Raw genomic sequence first — 22,191 nt, 5'->3', positions numbered from 1 at the left:
CTCAGTGTCAGTAAATACTGTGCAGTTAGTATTGGACTACAAGGTAGATGCAAGCCTGTACAGGTAGAGTTATTTAAAGCATAAAGGAGTCGGTTGGTTCTGGAGGTGTGGTTAACACACACACACACACACACACACACACACACACACACACACACACACATACACATACACATACACACACACACACATTTATATACAAACACACAGGGCTGGAAACAATAAAGGGACCACTACAGAATCACTTTATCTGGTTTTACATTTGAATTGTCTGGTTGAGCAAAATAAACATTTCTTATTCTATCAACTACTGACAACATTTCTCTCAAATATCAAAGAGAAAATCTGCATTTAGATATTATTAGTTATTTGCAGACAATGACAACTGGACAGAATAAGCATGCCGTGGTTTCAGAACTCGAATTATGTAAAGAAAACAAATTCATATTCATTTTCAAACAACGCAATACGAATGTTCTATCTCAGGAAGAGACAAACGTCCCTCTCCAAAGACAGGATGTTACTGTGTTTATCTGAGGGACAAAGTGTGTGTGTGTGTGTGTGTGTGTGTGTGTGTGTGTGTGTGTGTGTGTGTGTGTGTGTGTGTGTGTGTGTGTGTGTGTGTGTGTTAGCATCTGCCCACTCTGAAAGAGCTGGCGGCCTCCAGCAGCTGTGGCTGTTCTCCGTCTGAGATCCTGAGGATGGAGCGGATCGTTCTGGACAAACTGAGCTGGGATCTGCACACCGCCACCGCACTGGACTTCCTGCAAATCGTACGTCTGACACACACACACACACACACACACACACACACACACACACACACACACACACACACATATTGCCTCTCTCTTAGGACAGGCTCAGAGCTTTAAGGGCCCTCAAAGTCAGTAGGCTGAATTGTTTAAAGAGGCCATGTAGTTTGTTATATATGTTTTTGTGCATGTAAATGGTCTGGGGCTGGACATCTCTAAGCTGGTTGACCAATCACAACAGAGCCGGCCAGCTAACCAATCAGAGCAGACTGGGCTCTGGTTTCAGACAGAGGGTGAAAAGAGGTGCTGCAGCACAGGCAGTAGGAGAAAAATAAAGAACTTTTTGAACATTAAAGCATGGAGACATTTCACAGTAGAGACACATCATTCTCATCAGTGCCATTAGTGACACCTGCTGGGGGAAAAAGAAAGTTTTTAGCTTCAGCTTAATAGGTTTTACTCATTACTCATTGGTAGATGTTATGTCATTTCAACCATTATTGTCATCTGGCTTGGGACCATTATCACGACTAATGACATGAAATACTGTATTGTAGATGTGATGAGAAAAATAGACACTGCTAATGTGTTAGTTGAAGGTAAAATGTCACAGCAAATCTCTCTCTAATGACCTACCATTAGGCAAACATGTACACAAGAAATATCTAAACCAAAACGAGGTGGGGGTCATGAACTTTACTGACCACATTCCTGCTCCCTTAGGCTCAAATCTTTGGGTCAAATATTTTAACCTCCACTAATGGTACGGCTCTAAATGTGTGGTTGGACACAATGCGGATTACAATCTCGACGCAGTGAAGTCATAGAAAGAAGGAAATGGACGTGGCAGTACAAGTGAAACCTAGGGCAACTTCACTTCGATTTAAGCACTTTTTATTTTGAGCGAAAATCTCACTTTACTCTTGAAATTTGTCTTACTTTATAAGCGTATAGAGACCAGAAATATTGAAGCTAGTTAGAAAAAAAAACATAAAAAAAGATCAGAGCCACAGACGGCAAACCCAGTTTCTGTTTTATTTGTTTGTCAACATCTGTTAAAGACTACATTTTGACCCCGATGATAATGTTTCACTTGCTGTTCCTCCCCTCCCATAGTTCCATGCGACGGTGTTGTCGTGCCGCTCGGGGTTTTTGGACTCCATGTTGGAGCTGAACCCCTCGCAGCACCTCGCCCTGCTCACACGGAGACTGTACCACTGTCTGGCTGACCACACACTCTTACAGGTACACACACACACACACACACACACACACACACACACACACACACTCTCACTTCACTTATTACCATTGATTCAAAGATAGAAGGAAGTCGCTGTCTGAGGCTCACGTTTGCCCACACTCTGAACATGTTTGTCCCTCCTGTGTTCCCGTAGCTCAGAGGATCCATGCTGGCCCTGGCCCTCATCACCCTGGAGCTGGAGACCTGTTGCCCTGATTGGCTGGCTCTCACCATCGAGCTGCTGAGGAAGGCACAGGTACACACTGACTCTCTCACAATGAGCCGGTGGCCAATCAGAAGCTCTGAAGGTTCAGGGTGTAGAAGTTGATGGAGAAGTTGTAAATGAGGATTTCTGGGGGTGTTCTTGGACACTTTATCAGAGATGCAAATTAGTCGCTTTTCGGCGCCTCCCGCTTTTTTAACGCTGATTTGGGTGACTTGTGTAATTTGTGGAGAACCACAAAAAACAGGACCCCCCACACACAAAAACACACCACCAAACAACCACCCAGAAAAAAAAAAACAAAAAAAAAAAAAAAAAAAAAAAAAAAAAAAAAAAAAAAAAAAAAAAAAAAAAAAAAAAAAAAAAAAAAAACAAAAAAAAAAAAAAAAAACCCACCTCGAGTTTATTGGAAGTCGAGTCACTCCCAATTTCCTAGAGAGAGAAAAGGAGGAGGAGGCAACAACAACAACCTCTTCTAGGAATATTAGGGAGTGACTCGACTCCAATAAACTCGAGGAGTCCTCTTACTCGAGAGAGGTGACCAAAAAAACATAAATCTTTTTTTCGAAGAAATTTTTAAGCAAATCGTATCGATCGCATTGGTCTAACGATTATTGTTGTCAGACGGGTGACGAATGTTTGATTTTCTATATCAGCGTTTGGTGACGCCCGTACACAATGCCGAGGAATACCCATTGGACGTTATAAAACTTCTCGACCTCGCCGCAAGGCTACGAGACGCAATGAGGAAAGTCTGCTCTGTAATTGGTGCACTTCCTGGTGCAATGCGAGCACAACACAGTTACTATGAACAGGAACCGGTCCTATTTTGTCCGTAGCGAAACAAAATTAATAAAAACGCTAGATCCTAAAGAAAGAACAAAAACTTCACTCTTTCCAAGCAGGGCAGTCAGCAATGTGCTGCCTTGTCTGCCCTTGGGGGGGAGGGGGGGGATTTTTTGCCNAAATAAAAAGGAACTCACCTTGCGGTATAACCGGCAAGAGAGAAAGCCTTTGAGCTCCATACTGTTTCAGAGAGAATCCTTGATAATCCATGATATGGCCGCCATATCATGGATTATCAAGGATTCTCTCTGAAACAGTATGGAGCTCAAAGGCTTTCTCTCTTGCCGGTTATACCGCAAGGTGAGTTCCTTTTTATTTCCTGCTTCTTCACACACATGCTCTCAAGTACAGGTTAGCTCTGAGTGTTAGCGATGCTAATGTAAACACCGACCATATTACGTCCAAAACAGTCGGGCATTGTTTCTGATAGCAACGTTTCTGATAGGGCCGTGGGTCCACATTTCAGATATTACGTCATATCGGACGCAAATCTGCATCAGCTCCGTTGTTCCCCCGTTTTTAGAGATTTGGGTACTGAGTAAAAGAGAGAGGGTTTTATTTTCTGACGCTGCGTGAGTTCCCCGACACACCGGGGACACATATTGATGTATAAAAGACATCAAAAAGTGCATTTTGCATGATAGGTCCCCTTTAATAGATGTTCAAGTCTTGTTCTCAATGTCCCACTGGTAAATGTGTCTTAAAAACAGCAGCTGCCATTAAGTGACTAAATGAGACTACTTAGCATGATTAAAGGAGTACTGCTGGCGTCAGCGTACCTTGATGGGAGCGAGGAAGCGGTCCAGTATGCTAACAGCTAACACCAGGGTCTCTGGGTACAGCTGCAGGCTGCTGTGGAGATCCGTCAGCCATCGCACGGCCTCGTCCCGCTGGGCAGGGGTGACGTCTGTATCCTGAGAGCACAGCACAATCAGAAGTCATTACGTGTCCCTCAGCCAAGGCACAGCACACGTTACAACAATGGTATCAAATAAATACACATCCATGGTACAAAATGTCTTCTGGTTTTGTGTTCTGGTTATATGTTTCAGTATTTGTAAGCAACTGTGACTGAAAGAATATTGCTTTTATTTTACTTTTTTATGGTTAATTCATTTTTTGTTTTAGAAGGGGCAAGTCGAATAACATTTTCTTCTCCCTGTTCCTTTCTACCATGTGCTATATAATTTTTTTTTTAAAAACAGTATAAGTTTACATGTTTTGTTTTAAAATAACTGCCATGTGGGGAATAAACAAATAAATAAAATAAGCGTTTAAAATATGAAGTAGAAATATAAGAGTGTTGAAGGAGCCAGTAAAAACATGAATACATTGTAAGAATAAGTGTGTATTGCACGTAAGCAGTGGTATTGTGCAACATTGTTTATTATTAAAGGCCGTGGTTATTGCACAACAGTGACAGTCTCTGTTCGAGGACATTATAGCGTTGACACTTGAGTTATAGTTATGACAACAATGCCTTCTAATAAAAAGTGATTCATAGACTTGTAATCACGGCAAGGCATCATCACAGTGACACCATGTCTCAATACACTGCTTCTGCTTATTACTTTGAAAGCTAATGTGATGTAAGAAAGCTCATAATCAGAGATAATATACAGTGTTCTGGGTGATATTCACATTTCAGATTTGGGGAGGTTTTGTGATCGCAACATATTATCAATCTATATTCTCTTTCAAGAAAATGGTCATTATTTATGATGAGGATACAGACGGAAGGTTTTCTCATGATCAAGAATATAAATGTGGTTTTACTCAATAAGAAATGGTGTCAAGATAACCATTAAGCTAATGATAATTAGAATAAATGGTATGTGCCAAAAAGGAGAATATTTGAGAACAAAAAACTCTATTTCTTGAGAAAAATGAATATATCAAAAGTGACATTTTACCATTGTTTAACCAGAAGAAAAACGTAAATGTTTGAGTATAAAAAAAAGGGGGGATATGATAATGACAAGTAAAAAAAAAAACACACAGTTATAAAAGAATCATTGACTTAAAATAAACTTTTATCTTTTAAAAATACAAGGTAAAAGGGGATCTGAATTAGCGGAACGGAAATGATTTCACAGGTATCCGACATCTTTCCTGTAAACTGGGGTGTGATGAAACCAACGTTTAGACATCGTCTGAAGGTGTGTCTCTAGACATGGAAACTGGGTGAGATCAGCTGAGTGTGTTGAAACGTTGCGTCAGTGCTGATTCATTAACACACACCTTTCCTCAAACTCCGTACTGTGATGCTTTTACCCTCTGACAATATTTAACATTTCTACGCAATACTTCCACTTCTCCAAAACTGAACAGCTCTTCCACTTTTAACTCAGATGTACTCGATTTTTTCAAATTGCTGTATTATTTATTGTTTCTTTTAATGTATATTTATTTTTCTTGTACACAGTTCTTCATTTCATAATAATTAAAGTATACTTAAATAACTGCTCTTATTTTATGTTTTAGTTTTTCTTACTGTGTTTATGTATGCACCTTTAAACACCAAAGCAAATATATTTTAAAAAAGCTACTTGAATGAACAGAACTCTGACTCACTGCTTACATGTCTGTAAGTGATGCATCCGAGCTGGGAACAGACTACTTTGGAAAAAAACCTCCATCTTCACAAGTCATCCATGTATTTACAGTCTTAAAATCATATCATTAGAAATTCTTACAGATTCTAACTCTCTTCTCAAAAACCAAAACGAAATATATGTATTTCTAGAATTAAAAAACCTCCTTAAAAAAACATTATATTGGTTTACTTTATAGTAAATTGTAATGTGAACTGTGTACATACTTGTACGACATTCCTATCATATTATTAGTTCGGCCCCTATACATGATTTTGGTCAATTCTTACCTTGAGACTTGAAACTAATTGTTTCAATATATGATTTAAAAACATATTTATTATAAGGTTTGTAGTAATGTGACGTATTTTACCAAAAACGATGTGATGTGATAACCTTTGGGAGGGCTTTCCTGTATGTATTAATATTGAATTAGCTCAATCAAAACAATATACATTTGAGTATTTTCTATTTTGATGCTGTCTTGGATAGTTGACCCGAGCAAGCTCTGAACTGCGACTGATGCTGCCAAGATTTGAGATTGCGCTTTCTCCAGAAACATACACCAAAGTATTTATAAAAGTCAGTTATTACAGTATGTCGAGTAGCTTAATGCCTTAGAATGTCTTGTATATGTTGATTTTGTTGTTATGATTATTATTTATTTCAGTTTTTTGTGTTTAAGGTCTGCTTGTTTTTTTGGTATTGTTGACCCTGGTAGAAGTGTCTCTTTCACTCCCTTTATTGTACATGTGAGGGTCTATGTATGTATGTATGCTTTCTGTGTTTGACAATGTCACAAATAAATCATATATTAAAAATAGTCACTTATTGAGTTAGTTGTCTTTTGGGGAAACATTGATGAGTCTGTTGCTTGAGTGACCAGAATGTTTTTGTTTGTGAGATGTATTTTGTCCTTTACTCGATGCAACCAGGGTTAAACACTCACCTGTGAGGAGTACTTCTTTGGCACGTAGAGCTTCCACATCTTGGCTTCCCTAGAGGCGGCCTTTTCCAGGAGAAAAGACAGCCTCTGGCGTCCCCAGGGTTCGAAGTTCTTCATTCTCTCCCCTGGTTAAGCCCACCTCCCCACTGGATACAGCTACCTGCAAAGTGAGTGACACATCAGAATTACATTATCATACTCAGTTTTTCAGACAAACAAAAAAACATTACGGATTGAGAAATGATAGATGTAGACCAGGGGTGTCCAAACTGAACAAAAAAGTGAGCGATCTTTTTTCCTGGAACTTTCAGAGTCTCTTTACACAGAGGGGACACATGTTTATGTATAAAAGACATGAAAAAGTGGATTTTGCATAATAGGTGACCTTTAAGGGATGAGCTGCCAACACTTTGGAGAAACCCTATGGAGAGCTGTGATATAGGCTGTTTTTTTCCTTAAAGCCCCTGTCACACTGTCCCGAAATGTACACCCGATGGACACACGAATATTGAATTGTGAATTTCGCACGAACATGGCTCCGAACCACACACGAAGGCAACATTTACATTACATTTAAGACATACAACTGCAACGAAAGTAACAAAAACGATTATGTTAAAGTACTATGATACTGTACTGATATTTTCCGACTTTGTTCTTTACTTTATCCGTCTTTATATGTAGAAGATATTAAGTTTTCTCCGTCATGTTGTTTCCATAGCAACAACAACTTCCTGTCAACTGGCCTTCAAAATAATATATTATATCCTTTCCAGTTTCACAGAACACAAATTGGGTTATTTACATAATATGTTTACATGATTTTGTTATGCAATAAAAAACCTAATGGACACACGATAAAGGAAAAGTTCAAATTCGGCTGTGATCGTAGCAACATCGGGCCATTCGTGAGGGCATCTTAAGCCATCGTATGACCGCTGGTGGAGTTTCTCAGGCTCCGGTAGCAACTTCGTGAGCGGTGGCAAAAATCTTTGGCATGCCAAAAAATTGCCGAAGGACCTTGCGAAGGTTCATTTTCGTGTTGAATTCGTGTGTCAATTTTGCCCTTCGTAAGGCCATCGTGAGAGCATCTTGTTATCATCGGTGCCATTGGGCATTCGCCCCGATCAGAGTGAGGGCGAATGCCCGATGGCACCGATGATGACAAGATGCCCTCTCGATTTGACAAGATGCCCTCACGAGTGCCTTACGAAGTTGCCGCTCACGAAGTTGCTGCCGGAGCCTGAGAAACTCCACCGGCGGTCATACGATGGCTTAAGATGCCTCACGAATGGCCCGATGTTGCTACGATCACAAGCCGAATTTTGAACATTTCCTTTATTGTGTGTCCATCGGGTGTCAATTTCAGGACAGTGTGGACGCAGGCTTTAGGCATATTCATGTATCAAAAATAATTTACTAAATTTGATTGATTTTGCTAACATATATCTTAAAGGTCCCTTTCATGCTTTTCCGGTATTACCCGTCCCCTTGTGTGTTATGAAGCCTTTTTCTGCATGTAAACGGTCTGCAGAGTCACAAACCCTCAAAGTACACCTGTAGCGAGTAAAACTAACNGAAATGGATCAGGACAAAAAGAGAGAGAATCTTTCTTCTGAAAATGTCAGAGTCTCTTTCCACAGAGGGGACACATGTTGATGTAGAAGAGACATGAAGAAGAGGGGACACATGTTGATGTAGAAGAGACATGAGAAGAGGGGACACATGTTGATGTAGAAGAGACATGGAGAAGAGGGGACACATGTTGATGTAGAAGAGACATGAAGAAGAGGGGACACATGTTGATGTAGAAGAGACATGGAGAAGAGGGGACACATGTTGATGTAGAAGAGACATGAAGAAGAGGGGACACATGTTGATGTAGAAGAGACATGAAGAAGAGGGGACACATGTTGATGTAGAAGAGACATGAAGAAGAGGGGACACATGTTGATGTAGAAGAGACATGGAGAAGAGGGGACACATGTCGATGTAGAAGAGACATGAAAAAGAGGGGACACATGTTGATGTAGAAGAGACATGGAGAAGAGGGGACACATGTTGATGTAGAAGAGACATGAAGAAGTGGATTTTGCATAATAGGTGACCTTATATTTTTCAACCTTTTCTTTGTATGTGTCTGTAATTGGGCAGCGATGTAATGACATCATACTGACATCAGAACAAAGGGAATGTCTGAAAGGAGCACAGGAACAGGAGGCTTTACAGCGCTGGGTCTCGTACTCACCACGATTTGATCCTCTCTGGCGTACGTCACCTTGCTGTCGTCAAAGTAATACCACTGACCGTTGTCCTTGTTCCGCGCGTAGCTGGTGTCTGAGGGAACACACACGATAACAAGTGTACAGGTCAGTTAAATGTGACGAATAAAGCCTTGAACATGACCACTTGAAAAGAAAAGACCAATAGGGACGTACAATGGCCGTCTCTGAGTCCTCCGTAGTGATTGGACACAGCGATGAGGTCGTAGCGGCTCGGAGGCTCCCCATTGGACTGACTCTTCCTCAGGAGGCAGCCGGAGAAGTCCAGCTCTCTGCAACACACCCACACACAGATTCATTACAGTGTGAACCTGCAGGAGTGTGTGTGTGTGTGTGTGTGTGTGTGTGTGTGTGTGTGTGTGTGTGTGTGTGTGTGTGTACCTCAGGGGGAAGTCCACGATGCTGTCCAGCTTCTCTCTGGTGAACTTGGTGTAGGAGAACCTCTTCAGGTGGATGATGAGAACCTCGGGCAGGAACCAGAGGTCCAGCTTCTTCGTGGCCAGCTGGTGCTTCTTACACACCGGACAGTACCTGAACACACACACACACACACACACACACACACACACACACACACACACACACACACACACACACACACACACACACACACACACACACACACACACACACACACACACACACACACACACACACACACACACACACACACAAATTGTTACAGAGGGTCTGAACTAGTGTTACTTTGGTTGACTAAAACTATGACGCAACGTGTTCGTCAAAGGAATATCGTTGAGGAAAAAGGACGAGCCGAAAATGTAGTTTACATTGACAAAAAGTAGACTAAAATAGTTAGTTTTCTTTGACTAAAATACGACTGAAATGCTCAGACTTTCAGTCGACTAAAACTTGACTAAATCAAACAGGATGAAGGTGATAAATATGACGAAGGACATTGGACACAGGATGAGACTAAATGAAAAACCTGGAGGCGTCACACAGATAGATTTCAACATGTTACTGCTGGTGTTCTCCTCTGGACTTAAAGGGGCCCTCTCATGCTTTGTGGGGGGTTCCCTTCCCTGCAGTGTGCTCTAAAAGGTGTCAGTGCATGTAAACGTTCTGCAGAGGCTGACATCTTACGATCACAATTACCTACGGAAATCTCCTCCTCTCAAAAACAATTGTCTAAAACCCGTGATACCTCATGAAGCCACTCAAAGTACGCTCAGCCCGTTCCTCTGATCATTTAACATCCAAACGTTGAGGGGTTTTCACCGCAGAGGAATTATACACACAGGATATTTATAACTGACTAAAACAATGAAGGAAAATGAATAAAGCAGTTTCACTTCATGAGTCAGTGTTTTCAGGTTGGATGTACGGGCCGAAGAAGTCAAGACTAACATTTGAATTTGACACCAAAATGGGACAAAGCATTTGAAACACGTTTGCTGTTGACTGAGTGTGTTGAGACTCACATAGCAGGCGTGCCCGGCGTCTGAGGGTTGTACTGAGGGTTAACCTGAGGAGAGGGGACCTCTGGGTACCCGGGGGTCTGGGGGTTGGGGGTCCCGGTGTAACCCTGAGGGGAGGGGGACGGTTCATCGTCGTACCCAAAGTCATACTCCTCGTCATTCCTGGAGAAGACAGGATAAGACCGTTAGAAATACAGAACAACGTGAAAAGAAATACACTTATTTAAAGGTCTCCTATTATACAATCATTAGGCATATATTAAGGGTCTCAGATATATACAAATGTATAGAAAACATGTCTCCTGACACACCGGGGACACAGAGTTACGTATACACATCAAAAAGTGCATTTTGCATCATAGGAGCCCTTTAAAATAAATACTGTGCTGTGTGTGTGTGTGTGTGTGTGTGTGTGTGTGTGTGTGTGTGTGTGGCACATTTCAAAATAAAAGCCCAATACAGTTCACAGGAAGCTCAGGGTTAGAATTTTTTTCAAACTAAAAGACCCAAGGGGGGACTGTATCCCAACAGGAAGCTCAGGATCATACTTGTTTTTCAAAATAAGAGCACCATAGAGTAAGTGCATCCTTAAAGGAAGCTCCAGGTGTTGCATGTTTTTCAAAACAAGAGCCCCATAGAGTAAGTGGCCGTTTCTCAATGTCGAGTACACCTGCTGCAGAGCCACTATTTCAAGTATACTACGTCATTGAGTAGCGCCGAAGGACTGTTTAAAGGTTTAAAGGACATGTTAAATGCCCAGCATTCTGCGCCACTCTATGACATGGTATACTTGAAATAGTGGCTCTGCAGCATGTGTACTCGACATTGAGAAACGGCCAGAGTATCCTTAAAGGAAGCCCCAGGTGATGCATGTTTTTCAAAATAAGAGCCCCGTCACGCATCAATACAGCTAGTGCTTATATGGTTTTATTTGTATTGTTCTATTGTATAACATACGTGTAGTGTGTGTGTGTGTGTGTGTGTGTGTGTGTGTGTGTGTGTGTGTGTGTGTTACCTGGAGGGTGTGTTGGGGTTGCTGGGGTCCCAGGCTCCACTCTGACCCGGCGTCCTGCTCCCATCATGCAATGGAGTTTGAGAGCCGTAGTGAGGCGTGCGGCTTCCAGCTGGAGGAACAACGTGAGAAAGTGAGAAATATGTTTTATTTCACGGGAATTATAAACAACTTTTTAGTTGTATTTACAATAGCTACAGGGTTTAAACGTATAGAAATATAAATGCTAATGTGACCACACAAAAACAAAATTAAAGATAAACATATATACATGTATAAATATTAGATATATGTACATGTATGTGTGAAAAGTGTGTATTTTATGTCCAGTACTTTGTGTCGAATAAAGATAATTATTCCCCCTCTCACCTTCCTGTACGGGCGTCTGAGAGCCGTACATGGGCGTTCTGGATCCCGTCCCGTACATCGGAGTCTGGGAGCCGTACATCGGGGTGCGGCCGTGAGTCGAGGTCTGCCCGCTGTGCCTCTTAGCCCCCCTGAGGTGGAGAGGATGGAGGTCAATGTGAGGTTAGAGAGATGGCAAAAGTACACACATCCTTCACTCAAGTAGAAGTACAGATACTCGTGTTTAAAAATACTCTGGTGAAAGTAGAAGTACTGACTAAACTTCTTTACTCAAGTCAAAGTAAAGAGGCTTTGAAATGTACTTCAGTAAAAAGTACCCATAACTAGCAGCTGTTTTAAAGAGTACCTGACCTCCCTTTATATTAANAGTGGCTCATTTCCATCTGCAGTCCTTAGGCAATCCAGTTGCAAGGCTTTATCATCATGTGCACATTAGCTACAGTTTAGATATGGCAATGAACAAACAGGCTTACATTTTCCAAACAGGCTGGTTCCTTTAGTTTGAATGTTTGTTTGGTGGCGTGATCATTATTATTTAGAGTTTATTGATTTGAACACGATCCGTGTATCCATCATTTCCTGGTCTTCTCTAAANGTGAACAAACAGGCTTACATTTTCCAAACAGGCTGGTTCCTTTAGTCTGATAGGCACGCAATGACTCTAAATAATAATGATCACGCCACCAAACACACATTCAGACTAAAGGAACCAGCCTGTTTGGAAAATGTAAGCCTGTTTGTTCACTGCCATATCTACACTGTAGCTAATGTGCACATGATGATAAAGCCTTGCAACTGGATTGCCTAAGGACTGCAGATGGAAATGAGCCACTCGCTACAATCTGGCATAACTGCTCTCTTCTCTGGGATCAATGTATTTGTATGCATGGTCCTTGTTGAAATGATTACATAATAATAATAATGTTTCGTACATGGTGGTGAGGCGCTGTCGATCCACTGAGATGGTCTGACAGGTCGAGTGCAGCTCAACACGCGCCGTAGACTCTGTGGCGTCCTTCACCACCCCAATGTATCCTGGGAAATGTAGGAAAATGCATCAGCATCATTCATTTAAAGAACAACAATTAGGACAGTTAAATACTTCTTTTGGACAAAATGAAAATGTTTCCACACTAAATGCAAGCAATTGGGGTGAAGCAGAATATTTTGTTGGGTAAAAATATGTTGTGAATTTTTTTATAAAAAATGTTTTAAAAGTGTCTGAAACGTCTGAAGAATGTTTCAAAAATATTTAAAAAACATACATATCCACCACTGGTATCTAATAGTACACATAATAAAACATTAATGCATCCTAATCTTTATCTGACACCGCTCACAAAGAGTGTCTCCAGTGTCTCACATTCTCTAATTTTTTTTTAAGTGTCTGAAAAAAGTTTGGACAAATTGTCTTAAAAAAAAAAAAAGGGAAAATGTCAGAAAAAAGGATGATTTTTTTCCAAAAGTTGTCAAAAAATAAATGTTTTAAAAAACTTGAAAAATATGACAAACATAACAGAAAAAAGGACCGAAATGAGAATACAAAAAGTCTTAAACGTGTGAAACATTTCTGAACAAATTGTCCGTTCAAAAAGTTTCGGTACCACTTTACAATAAGACTACCCTGATAAAGAGTTTACGAATAGTTTGAAATTAATTGATTAATTAGGTTGTGAACACTTTATGAATCATTAATAACCCTTTTACAAGACATGAGATAAACAGGGCAACTGTGACCGGTTGCTAGCCAAATAGTGAGCCCACATTTATCTGTACTGTAAGTCAGCGAATATAAGGCTTAGTCATCTTGCCAAATAGTGAGCCCACATTTATCTGCACTGTAAGTAGCCAATATAAGGCTTAGTAATCTTGCCAAATAGTGAGCCCAAATGTATCTGCACTGCTAAGCCTTATATTGGCTACCTAGATTACTTTGTCTTCTTCATCAGCCAGCATCCTTGGTATCTGTTGTTCACTGAGTTGNCACACTTGGTAACCCCTTCTCCACCACAGCACCCCAACACATCCCACCACAGTTTTCCTTACACTACCACCCATAGATGTTATGTCAGGTGTTGCAGCGACCGCGCGCGGCCCCTCGCGAGCATATACACGTTAGCTTAGCCGATCTCCATTCAGAAAACAGGCTTTTAAAAGGTTTTTCGCCTGCCGTCACTGTCTTGCAGACACCTTGTCAACACGCCCTTAATTCATCGGTTTTTGACCCTCGGTTATCAGTATGTTGTTACTTCGGCACTCACTTTTGAAACGTGTATTCAACAAGTTAAATCACGGTCAATATTGTTCAAGATTTTGTTCGTCAGTTGTAGCCCCTTGGGGGCCCCCCCCCCGCGCTTTCTACCTCCACCTAGTTCAGCATACTCAGCCGGTTTGTTGGCCCGGAAAAGAACCCTGGAATTTTGGAGAAGCCAGGCAAACCTGAAAAAGTATCCGCTAGCCGGAACTACCCCTAGTGGAAACGCAACAAAAAACGGACCGGGTTTGGCACGGCACGCTTCAACCGTGCTACGTGCTGCAGTGGAAATGCGCCATACGTGTCAGTTTCTCTGTAAGGGGAGTTCTGGGCTCTGGGGTATTTCAGACTCTTAAAGTGTCTCGCTCAGGAGTGTCTGAGGCTTTAAAAGTATCTTGTTCGGATGCGTTTGAGGCTCTGACAGCTCAGGTGTGTTTAATGCTCTTTAAATAGCTCGCTCAGGTGTGTTTGAGGCTCGGACAGTGACAGTTTCTGCTCAGGTGTTTGAGGCTCTGATAATGACTGTTTCTCTGTAAGGTGTGTGTTGGGCTCTGACAATGACAGTTTCTACTTAGGTGTGTGTTGGGCTCTGACAGTGTCTTACTCAGGTGTGTTTGAGGCTCTGACAGTGACAGTTTCTCTGTTAGGTGTGTGTTGGGCTCTGACAGTGTCTTGCTCAGGTGTGTTTGAGACTCTGTCAGTGTTAGTTTCTCTATAAGGTGTGTGTTGGGCTCTGACAGTATCTTGCTCAGGTGTGTTTGAGACTCTCAAAGTGTCGGTTTCTGCTCAGGTGCGTTTGGGGCGCTCACCTCTCGCTCTCGTCCCAGCAGTGCTCTGGGATGGTGGGCAGCTCGGGCACGGTGCGGTAGCTGTGCAGGTTCTGAGCGGTCCGCCGCGACACGATCCACTGCAGCTTCCTGTGATTGGGTTTGCTGCATTCAGGCGAGGAGTAGTCCGACAGACAGCGAGCCACCCGCTCACTCCACAGCCGCAGCTCCACGTCAGTAATCTGAAACCACAGCAAGTCAGTTTAGCTCATTGGTCCGCTACCCTCGGTGTACTTAAACGGTAACCTGGTTTCCGTTTACATGTCTGGAGGCTGAGACAACCCATGTTAAAACTGGTCTGTATGTTTGAAACCTGATAAGCTGCTCAGGCAACACCTGAACCCAAAAGTGTGTAAGTGGGAGGGTTCAGCTAAAGTCCAGGATCTTAGACGACCTATAAATACACGTTCCATTCCATTTCCAAAGCACAACATACTTTAAAAAGGAACACTTCTTAAATAACATGTCATCCTTGAATAAACAATGAAATACACCAACACTAGTTCTTTAATCCATCATAAAAGTGGCAGGGAGGTATAAACGAATACATTTATATTCAGGAAATCGGAGAGTTTTCAAAAATCCTTGTGGGTGCAATCATTTAAAAGTCGCATTTCCCCTCAAGCCGTCACAACACAAACAACACCGAGTTACGTAACGACAGCCATGGCTAGAAAAAAAAGTTGTGGATCAGGTCCAGGATGGGGATAACTAGACCTCTCCCACCCCCTCTCTACTTCTGCTGCTATTCAGAATACATCACTTACGATTCTACATTGTTTTCACTTCCATTTCATTCAGCAAGAAATATCACTATGAGGTAACGAAATCCACGAAATGTAGCAGACACCAGCAGTTAATGGAGCGACTATAACATCACTAGAATCATGCCAAATGATTGATTTACTCTCTAATGTTATCCCCTTTTGTGTGCTAAATGCATGCATGTTTACCTTGAGGTGTCTCTGGATGTGACGGGCTATTTCCAGCATGTCCTCCGACTGAACGGCGTGGATCTCCTGCCTCAGGAGAGACAAGGCTAGGACGGACGGCTGATGAACAAAAAGAGACAGGAAGTGCAGTCAGGGACAGGGATAAACACAAAGAAATGTGTTTTAAAACAGACTCATGAATGTCAAACTTATAGCATCATAACAATAAGGGCTAATTTCGGAGTGTGCCATTAGGCTGCTGAGCACTAACACTGTGTAACCTTTGACCCTCAGTGAATTCCTACCTTTGCTTTAGAGAAGGAGATCCGGCACAGACAGGCTTTGAGTTGAGCTTCCAGTTTCTCCAGGCTGAGGATCTCCTTTCTGTTCAAACACACACACACATTCAGGTTTAGAGGTGGTTTGGGGACATTGACAATTCCCAGACAGACAGAATTAATAATGTAAGAATAGAAAATAAGATACATGTAGTATTGAATGAAGATTTTTAAGACCCACAATGCAGAAAAAACTGTAAAACCGAAACTGAATATACACATTGCCGGGATTATGTAATTGTGTTGGACAATAACAAATGTTATCAGTGACTTTCAGTATCACACACTGATAGCTGGTGCATCAGGTTGACCTGAAGTGACTCGACTGATCTGAACTCTGGTTTGAATGTTGACATTCTTCAGAAATGTGTCACAACAAGAGCTGCAAACATTTCCTGCTGATTGCTAAAAAGGTTAACGAAATGTTGACTTTAGTGGATTACGTCTCTACAGCAAGTCTCTTTAAGTAGATTTTCCTTAAAATGACATCGATAAAACTTCGTGATTTGGAAAACACCCAGCTGGAATGTCACTCAACTCTTATTATGACTTATATTATATTATATGAGTACTATTTCACCCCATAAAACGATCATTTAAATGCCCTTCGCTCTGCTGTGTTACCTGAATGCTTAAAGATAACTTTGTATTTCTCGCATGCCTCCCCGGTGAGCGAAGAATCCAAAGGTCTTAGTGAATCGTGTTCAACAACAAAACATCCTTTAAATCTCTTACATAACGCAGTATTATCAAAGTCCCATTTATCCAGTCACATGCTCAATTCTTTCCACGCATGCATTTTGCTGTGTATGCAGAAGTGTTTTTAAATAGTGGAAAAGCATGTGTTTTGAGCATTTGTGAGAATAGTCCTGAATGAATGGGATTATACTGCACGTGTAGGCATGCGCATGTCTTCATATAGTTTTGCTGTTGATATTTAAATTAAGACTTTTCTACTTTTATGGATTCTTCGTTCCCCCTGGAAGCATAAGAGCAGTTTCCCTCACGTATTCAGGGTAACATCAGGCGAGTAATTCACACCCCAATGATCATTACAGTGTGTGAGATATTTCTTTAAACTGCACTGGATTTCCTGTGTCTCACTCACCTGTCTGTGCAGTCTAAAAGTGCGATCTGGTGGTACAGGTCCAGGAAGGTTAAGGCAGTGACGGCTTTGGACTTGAAGTTGAGTTTCTCTGCGACGATCTTCTCCATTCGGCAGAGGTCGGAGGCGGTGAAGCGGCACTGTCCGATGCGGATGAGCTCCACCGGGGGGGCGAGGTTGCACTCCTCCTCCGTCACTTTGGCCGCCATGTGGAGGCAGCTGACGCTCACGCAGGAGAGGTGCTTTGGCTGGATCTGAGACGACTGGGGGGGAACGTGAGTAAGAAACGTGAACATTTGACATCACTAAGCTCATTTCATAGATCAAAGATATTATATTTTATTCATTTTCCATTAAAGGTCCCATATTATACTCTTGTTCAACAATATATTATAGGTCTCAGATAAATACAAAACATGATATTTGGTTAAAAATAAAACAATGGTGCTCTAGGAGGAGATGCAGGTGATAAGGTGGTTGCTGATTGGCTAATGGTTACACAAGCCAACAAATCGTTATGAAATCATAAAGTGGCAAAAATCTGATCAGCTCGTTTTCAGACAGGTTTTTATGTAAATCAGGACAAAAAGAGAGAGAATCTTTGTTCCTGAAACTTCCAGAGTCTCTTTACACACGTTGATGTAGAAGAGACATGGAGAAGTGGATTTTGCATAATAGGTGACCTTTAACAAGTGTAATAAATGATTCTGTACTAAACAAATATGTTTTAAGTATATAGAATATGGGATATCTCAATTGTGCAGCCCTTTTTTAAGAATTTATACTATGACAAATGCTGGAGAGGTTTTCAGGCTTTTACAAACGCTAAAGCTGTTGTGGCTTGTCTGGTCCAATCAGGTGTGAGCATCTCGTACCCTGATCATGGCCAGGAATCTGTCCAACAAGTTAACAGCCAGGACGAACGTCTGGGTGCTGTATCCGAAGAAGCTGGTCAGACTCCACAGATCCTCCACTTTGGCATCTCTGCACTTGGCTGAAATCCGACTGTCATCCTGGAAAACAAAGACGTTCTGTTCAATAACCGGATTAATCGGCCACGCACTGCTGACTTCCTGCATTTTGGCAAAAGAAAATAGGCCTGCTAGTCACACTACAGAGCAGCTTAGACCCGTGGCTGGCATGTATTGTTGTTTTTACTTTCAATAGAGATAACCACACATCAACAAGGTCACTACAATCAAAATACATTTTTCAGAATACTCCTCATTTACTGACTGTACTGTAGAATAATGATAGTTTTTCGATGTGCTCACCTCTGTAGTGGATTCAATGAGCCTCAGCCCCGTCTCTTTGGGGAGATAATGAGCCTCCTGCTCATAGTTCACCCTCAGCTCCTTCAACAGCTTGAAGGCATCCATTTCTTGGCTGGCACTGCAGGAAGTGATTTCTTAGTTTCTGCAAAACAGAAAGCAACCAGGTTCAACATAAACAAGTATTCATTTAAAGAAATTCCCCTTTTTTACAAATGCATTTCTCAGAGGTCAAAACTATAATCCAGATCAATTGTCAATCTTTCAAATAAGTTTATTGTTGTGTCACACACCATTTAAGTTATCTTGTTGTGCAAATGGATTTATGATTATCTGATAAGGTATTCATCTCAACATTATATGTGTCTTCTCCCAACTAAAAAACATTACCTTGGAGTTATATTTGAAGACCAACAAACTCATTTTTACCAATTGTACTGTGTAAAATCTCTGATCAAATTAATGGTTATTTTAATTAATGACGAGTCACATTTGGAGACGACAGCATAGACGTATTTGTATGTATGCACCATATAAACCATGGGAAATCCCTATTTCTGATTATGATGGCCCAAGATAATATGGGTTTTTATGTAATACCAGGTCAAATATTATAATAACAGTATGTATCCATGTTTGATTAAAAATAGGGTTGTTATTGATCAGTATCTTGGCTGTATGGCTTCAGATCATCGGCCTACATTTGCTCTGAGACCTAACGGGTCACAGCTCGAAGATCCGCCCTCTTCTCTCAGCTGGGCTTCGGTGTCAGGTTTCAGTCTACGGTGGACAAACCGTCTGTTCTCTAGCCGACAGAAAAACTACAATTTCAAGGTTTTCTCTGTTACTAAACAACCTAAAGCACACAAAAACATAACTCACGGGCCTGGAGAGCCTTTTTTATTTTCGTTTTACTGGATAATAGCCGAGGAAGCTAACGGTAGCTAGCTGTTTAAAATCCTCCGAGGAGCGGGGGAGGGGCTGCTGTTTCATACTCCAAACCTTAAGAGGTTTTCAGAATAGTGTTTATCAACATAACCAAAGAAAAAACGAATGTATTATCGAGTAATGCCCATTGTTAATGTATTAAACTGATACGTGTGCTCCTGGGGGTTTATCTTGGTTAATATAATCGTGTTAAAGGGCTCTGCTTTGACAGGAGATAAATCCAATGGGATACCAATAACAACAGACGAGAAAAACAGATCTAGCTGTAGAAAGGAAGCGTAAAGGGTTGTAGCAAGGTGTTTTTAATTTTAAGATGCGTATATGAAAGAGGAAACATTCACTACTTATGTTACTATTTCCTTACATTGACTGTACATAGAAACTAGCGTTCAATAACATGATCTGTACGAACTCTTTCAAAATTGTGCGAATATTTTTTACAAAATAAAAAGGCGAAACGAAATGCATTTAGCATCAAATGTACTACAAGCATTGGTATTGTGTTTTTTTCGATTATAGCTCAATTTAAGTCCAATTGTCTACCGTTCACTTCAATCCGATTTTTTTTTCTTCTCTCTTCTCAGTTAGTTGATAGTAGAAGGCAAATGTACCTCGATTAGTCAGTGGTTTATAAATATCAGTTAAATATATATGAATGGTTTACTCTACCTGTTATGGCAGCTCAAATCCACATATTTGTTTTCTTCTGCTGTAACGTATAACGTTAGTCGTTCTCGTCTTGTCGCTTCTTTCTCCTTTCTCTTCTGTCTTTTGTTGATGTTAATATCGCTCACGCCCACTTACTGACGTCACAGGACAAGCAACCAATCAAACGCCTGGGTTTAAGAATAGACTTCACCCACTTTTGGTTTTACTAGAAAACATTTTAATACACAGCGAATGTTTTTGGTATCGTTTTCCTTAAAATCTAACACTATTGTCATGAAAATTTTACTTCAGATCCATAATGAACTTATATTCATCAATGACTGTCACTGGAATTGAAAAAAAAACCTATTCCATGATACGATCCTACTCCGACTGATGTTTCCCTTAACCAATCAGCGAGCTTCATTTTGGCTCGTTCAAATAGTCCGCTCAAAATAGGTTATTGTTATTGGCTCGCGGCTACACACTCCTGAGGACCTGATGCAACCTTATAATTACGTACGTAGTGCCTTCTGGCTGTGTGTATTGTCTTCAACCAACTTTATGACTAATTACCAACATATCAGCTGTGAATGTGGAAAAACACTCCCCAGTCTGTGTGTGGACTTGTTGTGAAATGCCCTCAAAGATGAATCATTTATTTAAGTTCAACCTAAAGCTTAGTGTGCAGCTTTATTGAGGAAATATACCACATTTGCAAACTGATGTATTGTATACAAGTCATATATTTTTGGGATTACATCATAGTTCAACTTCCAGGTAATTCCTCTAGAAACTTTACATTTTGCAAACTCACAATGTGTTAGTTAAGCTATATCATTAAGCTGTCTTTGGCTCTTTTCTGCTGTAACAAATGTAAATGTCCCCTTTGTGGGACGAATAAAGTTATTCTGATTCTGAGTTGTAACACAGTAACGCACAGAAATATGTGTTCACCCATAGACTGTAGATATCAAGGGTAATTCCTCAAAAAAAAATGCTTACATGCTATCTTAAATTGCTGTGTTTTGGTAAATTGACAGCTTTTATCATTTTCAGGCTTATGATTCTGTATTTGTGTGTGTGTATTTACCTTATATATATACAGTCTATGGTATTTACACTTAAAGTGGTTTCCTTTGGGTGGTTGGGTTTGCAAATGCATTTTTGAGTTGAGGTTAATTGAAATACAATGTGCTTGAAACATAATAAAACATACATTTGATTTGTGTTGTCATTTCGACCATTTCTGACCCTTATCATATGCCGTTTGTTGTTAGCTGTACATAACTCTAAAAATATGCTATAAACAAGGTTGTTGTATTGTATGTGTTCACAATAAACTGAAAACAAACTATTTTTGGAGGATAAAAATTATGTCACCGAAGATATCGTGAATTACAGTGGGCTCAATATATACTCCCATTTAAAGTAGCTAAAGTCCAACATTTTTTCACTGAGGGCCACATACAGAAAAACATAGTAAGGACTGTGCCACTCACTAGAAGTGGGGTGTTTTGCTTATAGGTTAAGTTAGCAAAATTAATCAAATGTAGGTCAATTATGCTTGATACTTGAACATGCTTTGAGAGGAAAAAAACAGTCTACATCATAGCTTTGCAATAGTAGTTTGGACACCCCTGAGCTATAGAAATATTGTAATAAAGAAAATATAATGGGAATATTCCACAGAGCCTGTTTGGTCCTCTGCATGGAGGTGGGCGGAGCCTCCTGTCTCCTCTCGTCCCCTCCTCGGAAGTAGACGTATCGGTCTATTCCGTTTATTTTTATATATTTTGTATAAACCCCTTTTCCCCAATACGTAGCAACATGAACGCCAAGATGGACGATTAAACCGAAGAACGGGTCCCCGATTTCACCCCCATATTTATCCTGGGATTGAGAGGGCCGGATGAAATCCAACTGTGGTTGTCTCCGCTTCGCAGGGGAGGTAAGGATTTGGGCTCCGTCTACTTGCTGGGTGGGAAGCAGCCATTTAAAGGTCCCTGTTGTGTAGTTAGCCCCTTCGTCGCAAGGAACACACACAACCCTTCTCCTTTACATGACACCATAAGAAGGAAGTGCCAAACGTTTTTCAACATGTGTTTGTTGCATACATTATACACGAATTTGTGCCCGTGTCATGTTAGCTAAAAAGCTGC

The 22,191-nt window shown here is 40.9% G+C and overlaps 2 protein-coding genes and 1 long non-coding RNA gene across 3 annotated transcripts; all 3 read right to left on the bottom strand.

Moving 5' to 3' along the window:
• Positions 1-8,727: 8,727 nt before the first annotated feature.
• LOC104950947 (uncharacterized) lies at positions 8,728-9,452 on the bottom strand. Its single transcript, XR_798974.1, has 3 exons — positions 9,271-9,452; positions 9,046-9,161; positions 8,728-8,944 (listed from the first exon to the last, which is right to left on the bottom strand). It is a non-coding gene; the product is annotated as an uncharacterized lncRNA (long non-coding RNA).
• An 870-nt stretch (positions 9,453-10,322) lies between these two features.
• LOC104950948 (transcription elongation factor SPT5-like) lies at positions 10,323-12,743 on the bottom strand. Its single transcript, XM_010777557.1, has 4 exons — positions 12,639-12,743; positions 11,710-11,837; positions 11,344-11,452; positions 10,323-10,490 (listed from the first exon to the last, which is right to left on the bottom strand). Coding segments are annotated over exons 1-4 (402 nt in total). The 5' UTR covers positions 12,641-12,743; the 3' UTR covers positions 10,323-10,327.
• Positions 12,744-14,199: 1,456 nt separating this feature from the next.
• Positions 14,200-21,208, bottom strand: ccng2 (cyclin G2). Its single transcript, XM_010777558.1, has 7 exons — positions 20,051-21,208; positions 18,437-18,578; positions 18,038-18,175; positions 17,166-17,416; positions 16,025-16,103; positions 15,741-15,839; positions 14,200-14,969 (listed from the first exon to the last, which is right to left on the bottom strand). Exons 2-7 carry the CDS (start codon positions 18,539-18,541, stop codon positions 14,766-14,768), a joined length of 876 nt encoding a protein of 291 aa, XP_010775860.1. The 5' UTR covers positions 18,542-18,578; positions 20,051-21,208; the 3' UTR covers positions 14,200-14,765.
• Between the last annotated feature and the right edge of the window lie 983 nt (positions 21,209-22,191).

The sequence above is a fragment of the Notothenia coriiceps genome, unplaced genomic scaffold (genome assembly GCF_000735185.1).
Source record: "Notothenia coriiceps isolate Sejong01 unplaced genomic scaffold, NC01 NC01_scaffold00018252, whole genome shotgun sequence".
Taxonomy (NCBI): Eukaryota; Metazoa; Chordata; class Actinopteri; order Perciformes; family Nototheniidae; genus Notothenia; species Notothenia coriiceps.
This window is presented reverse-complemented; position numbering and strand designations above follow the sequence as displayed.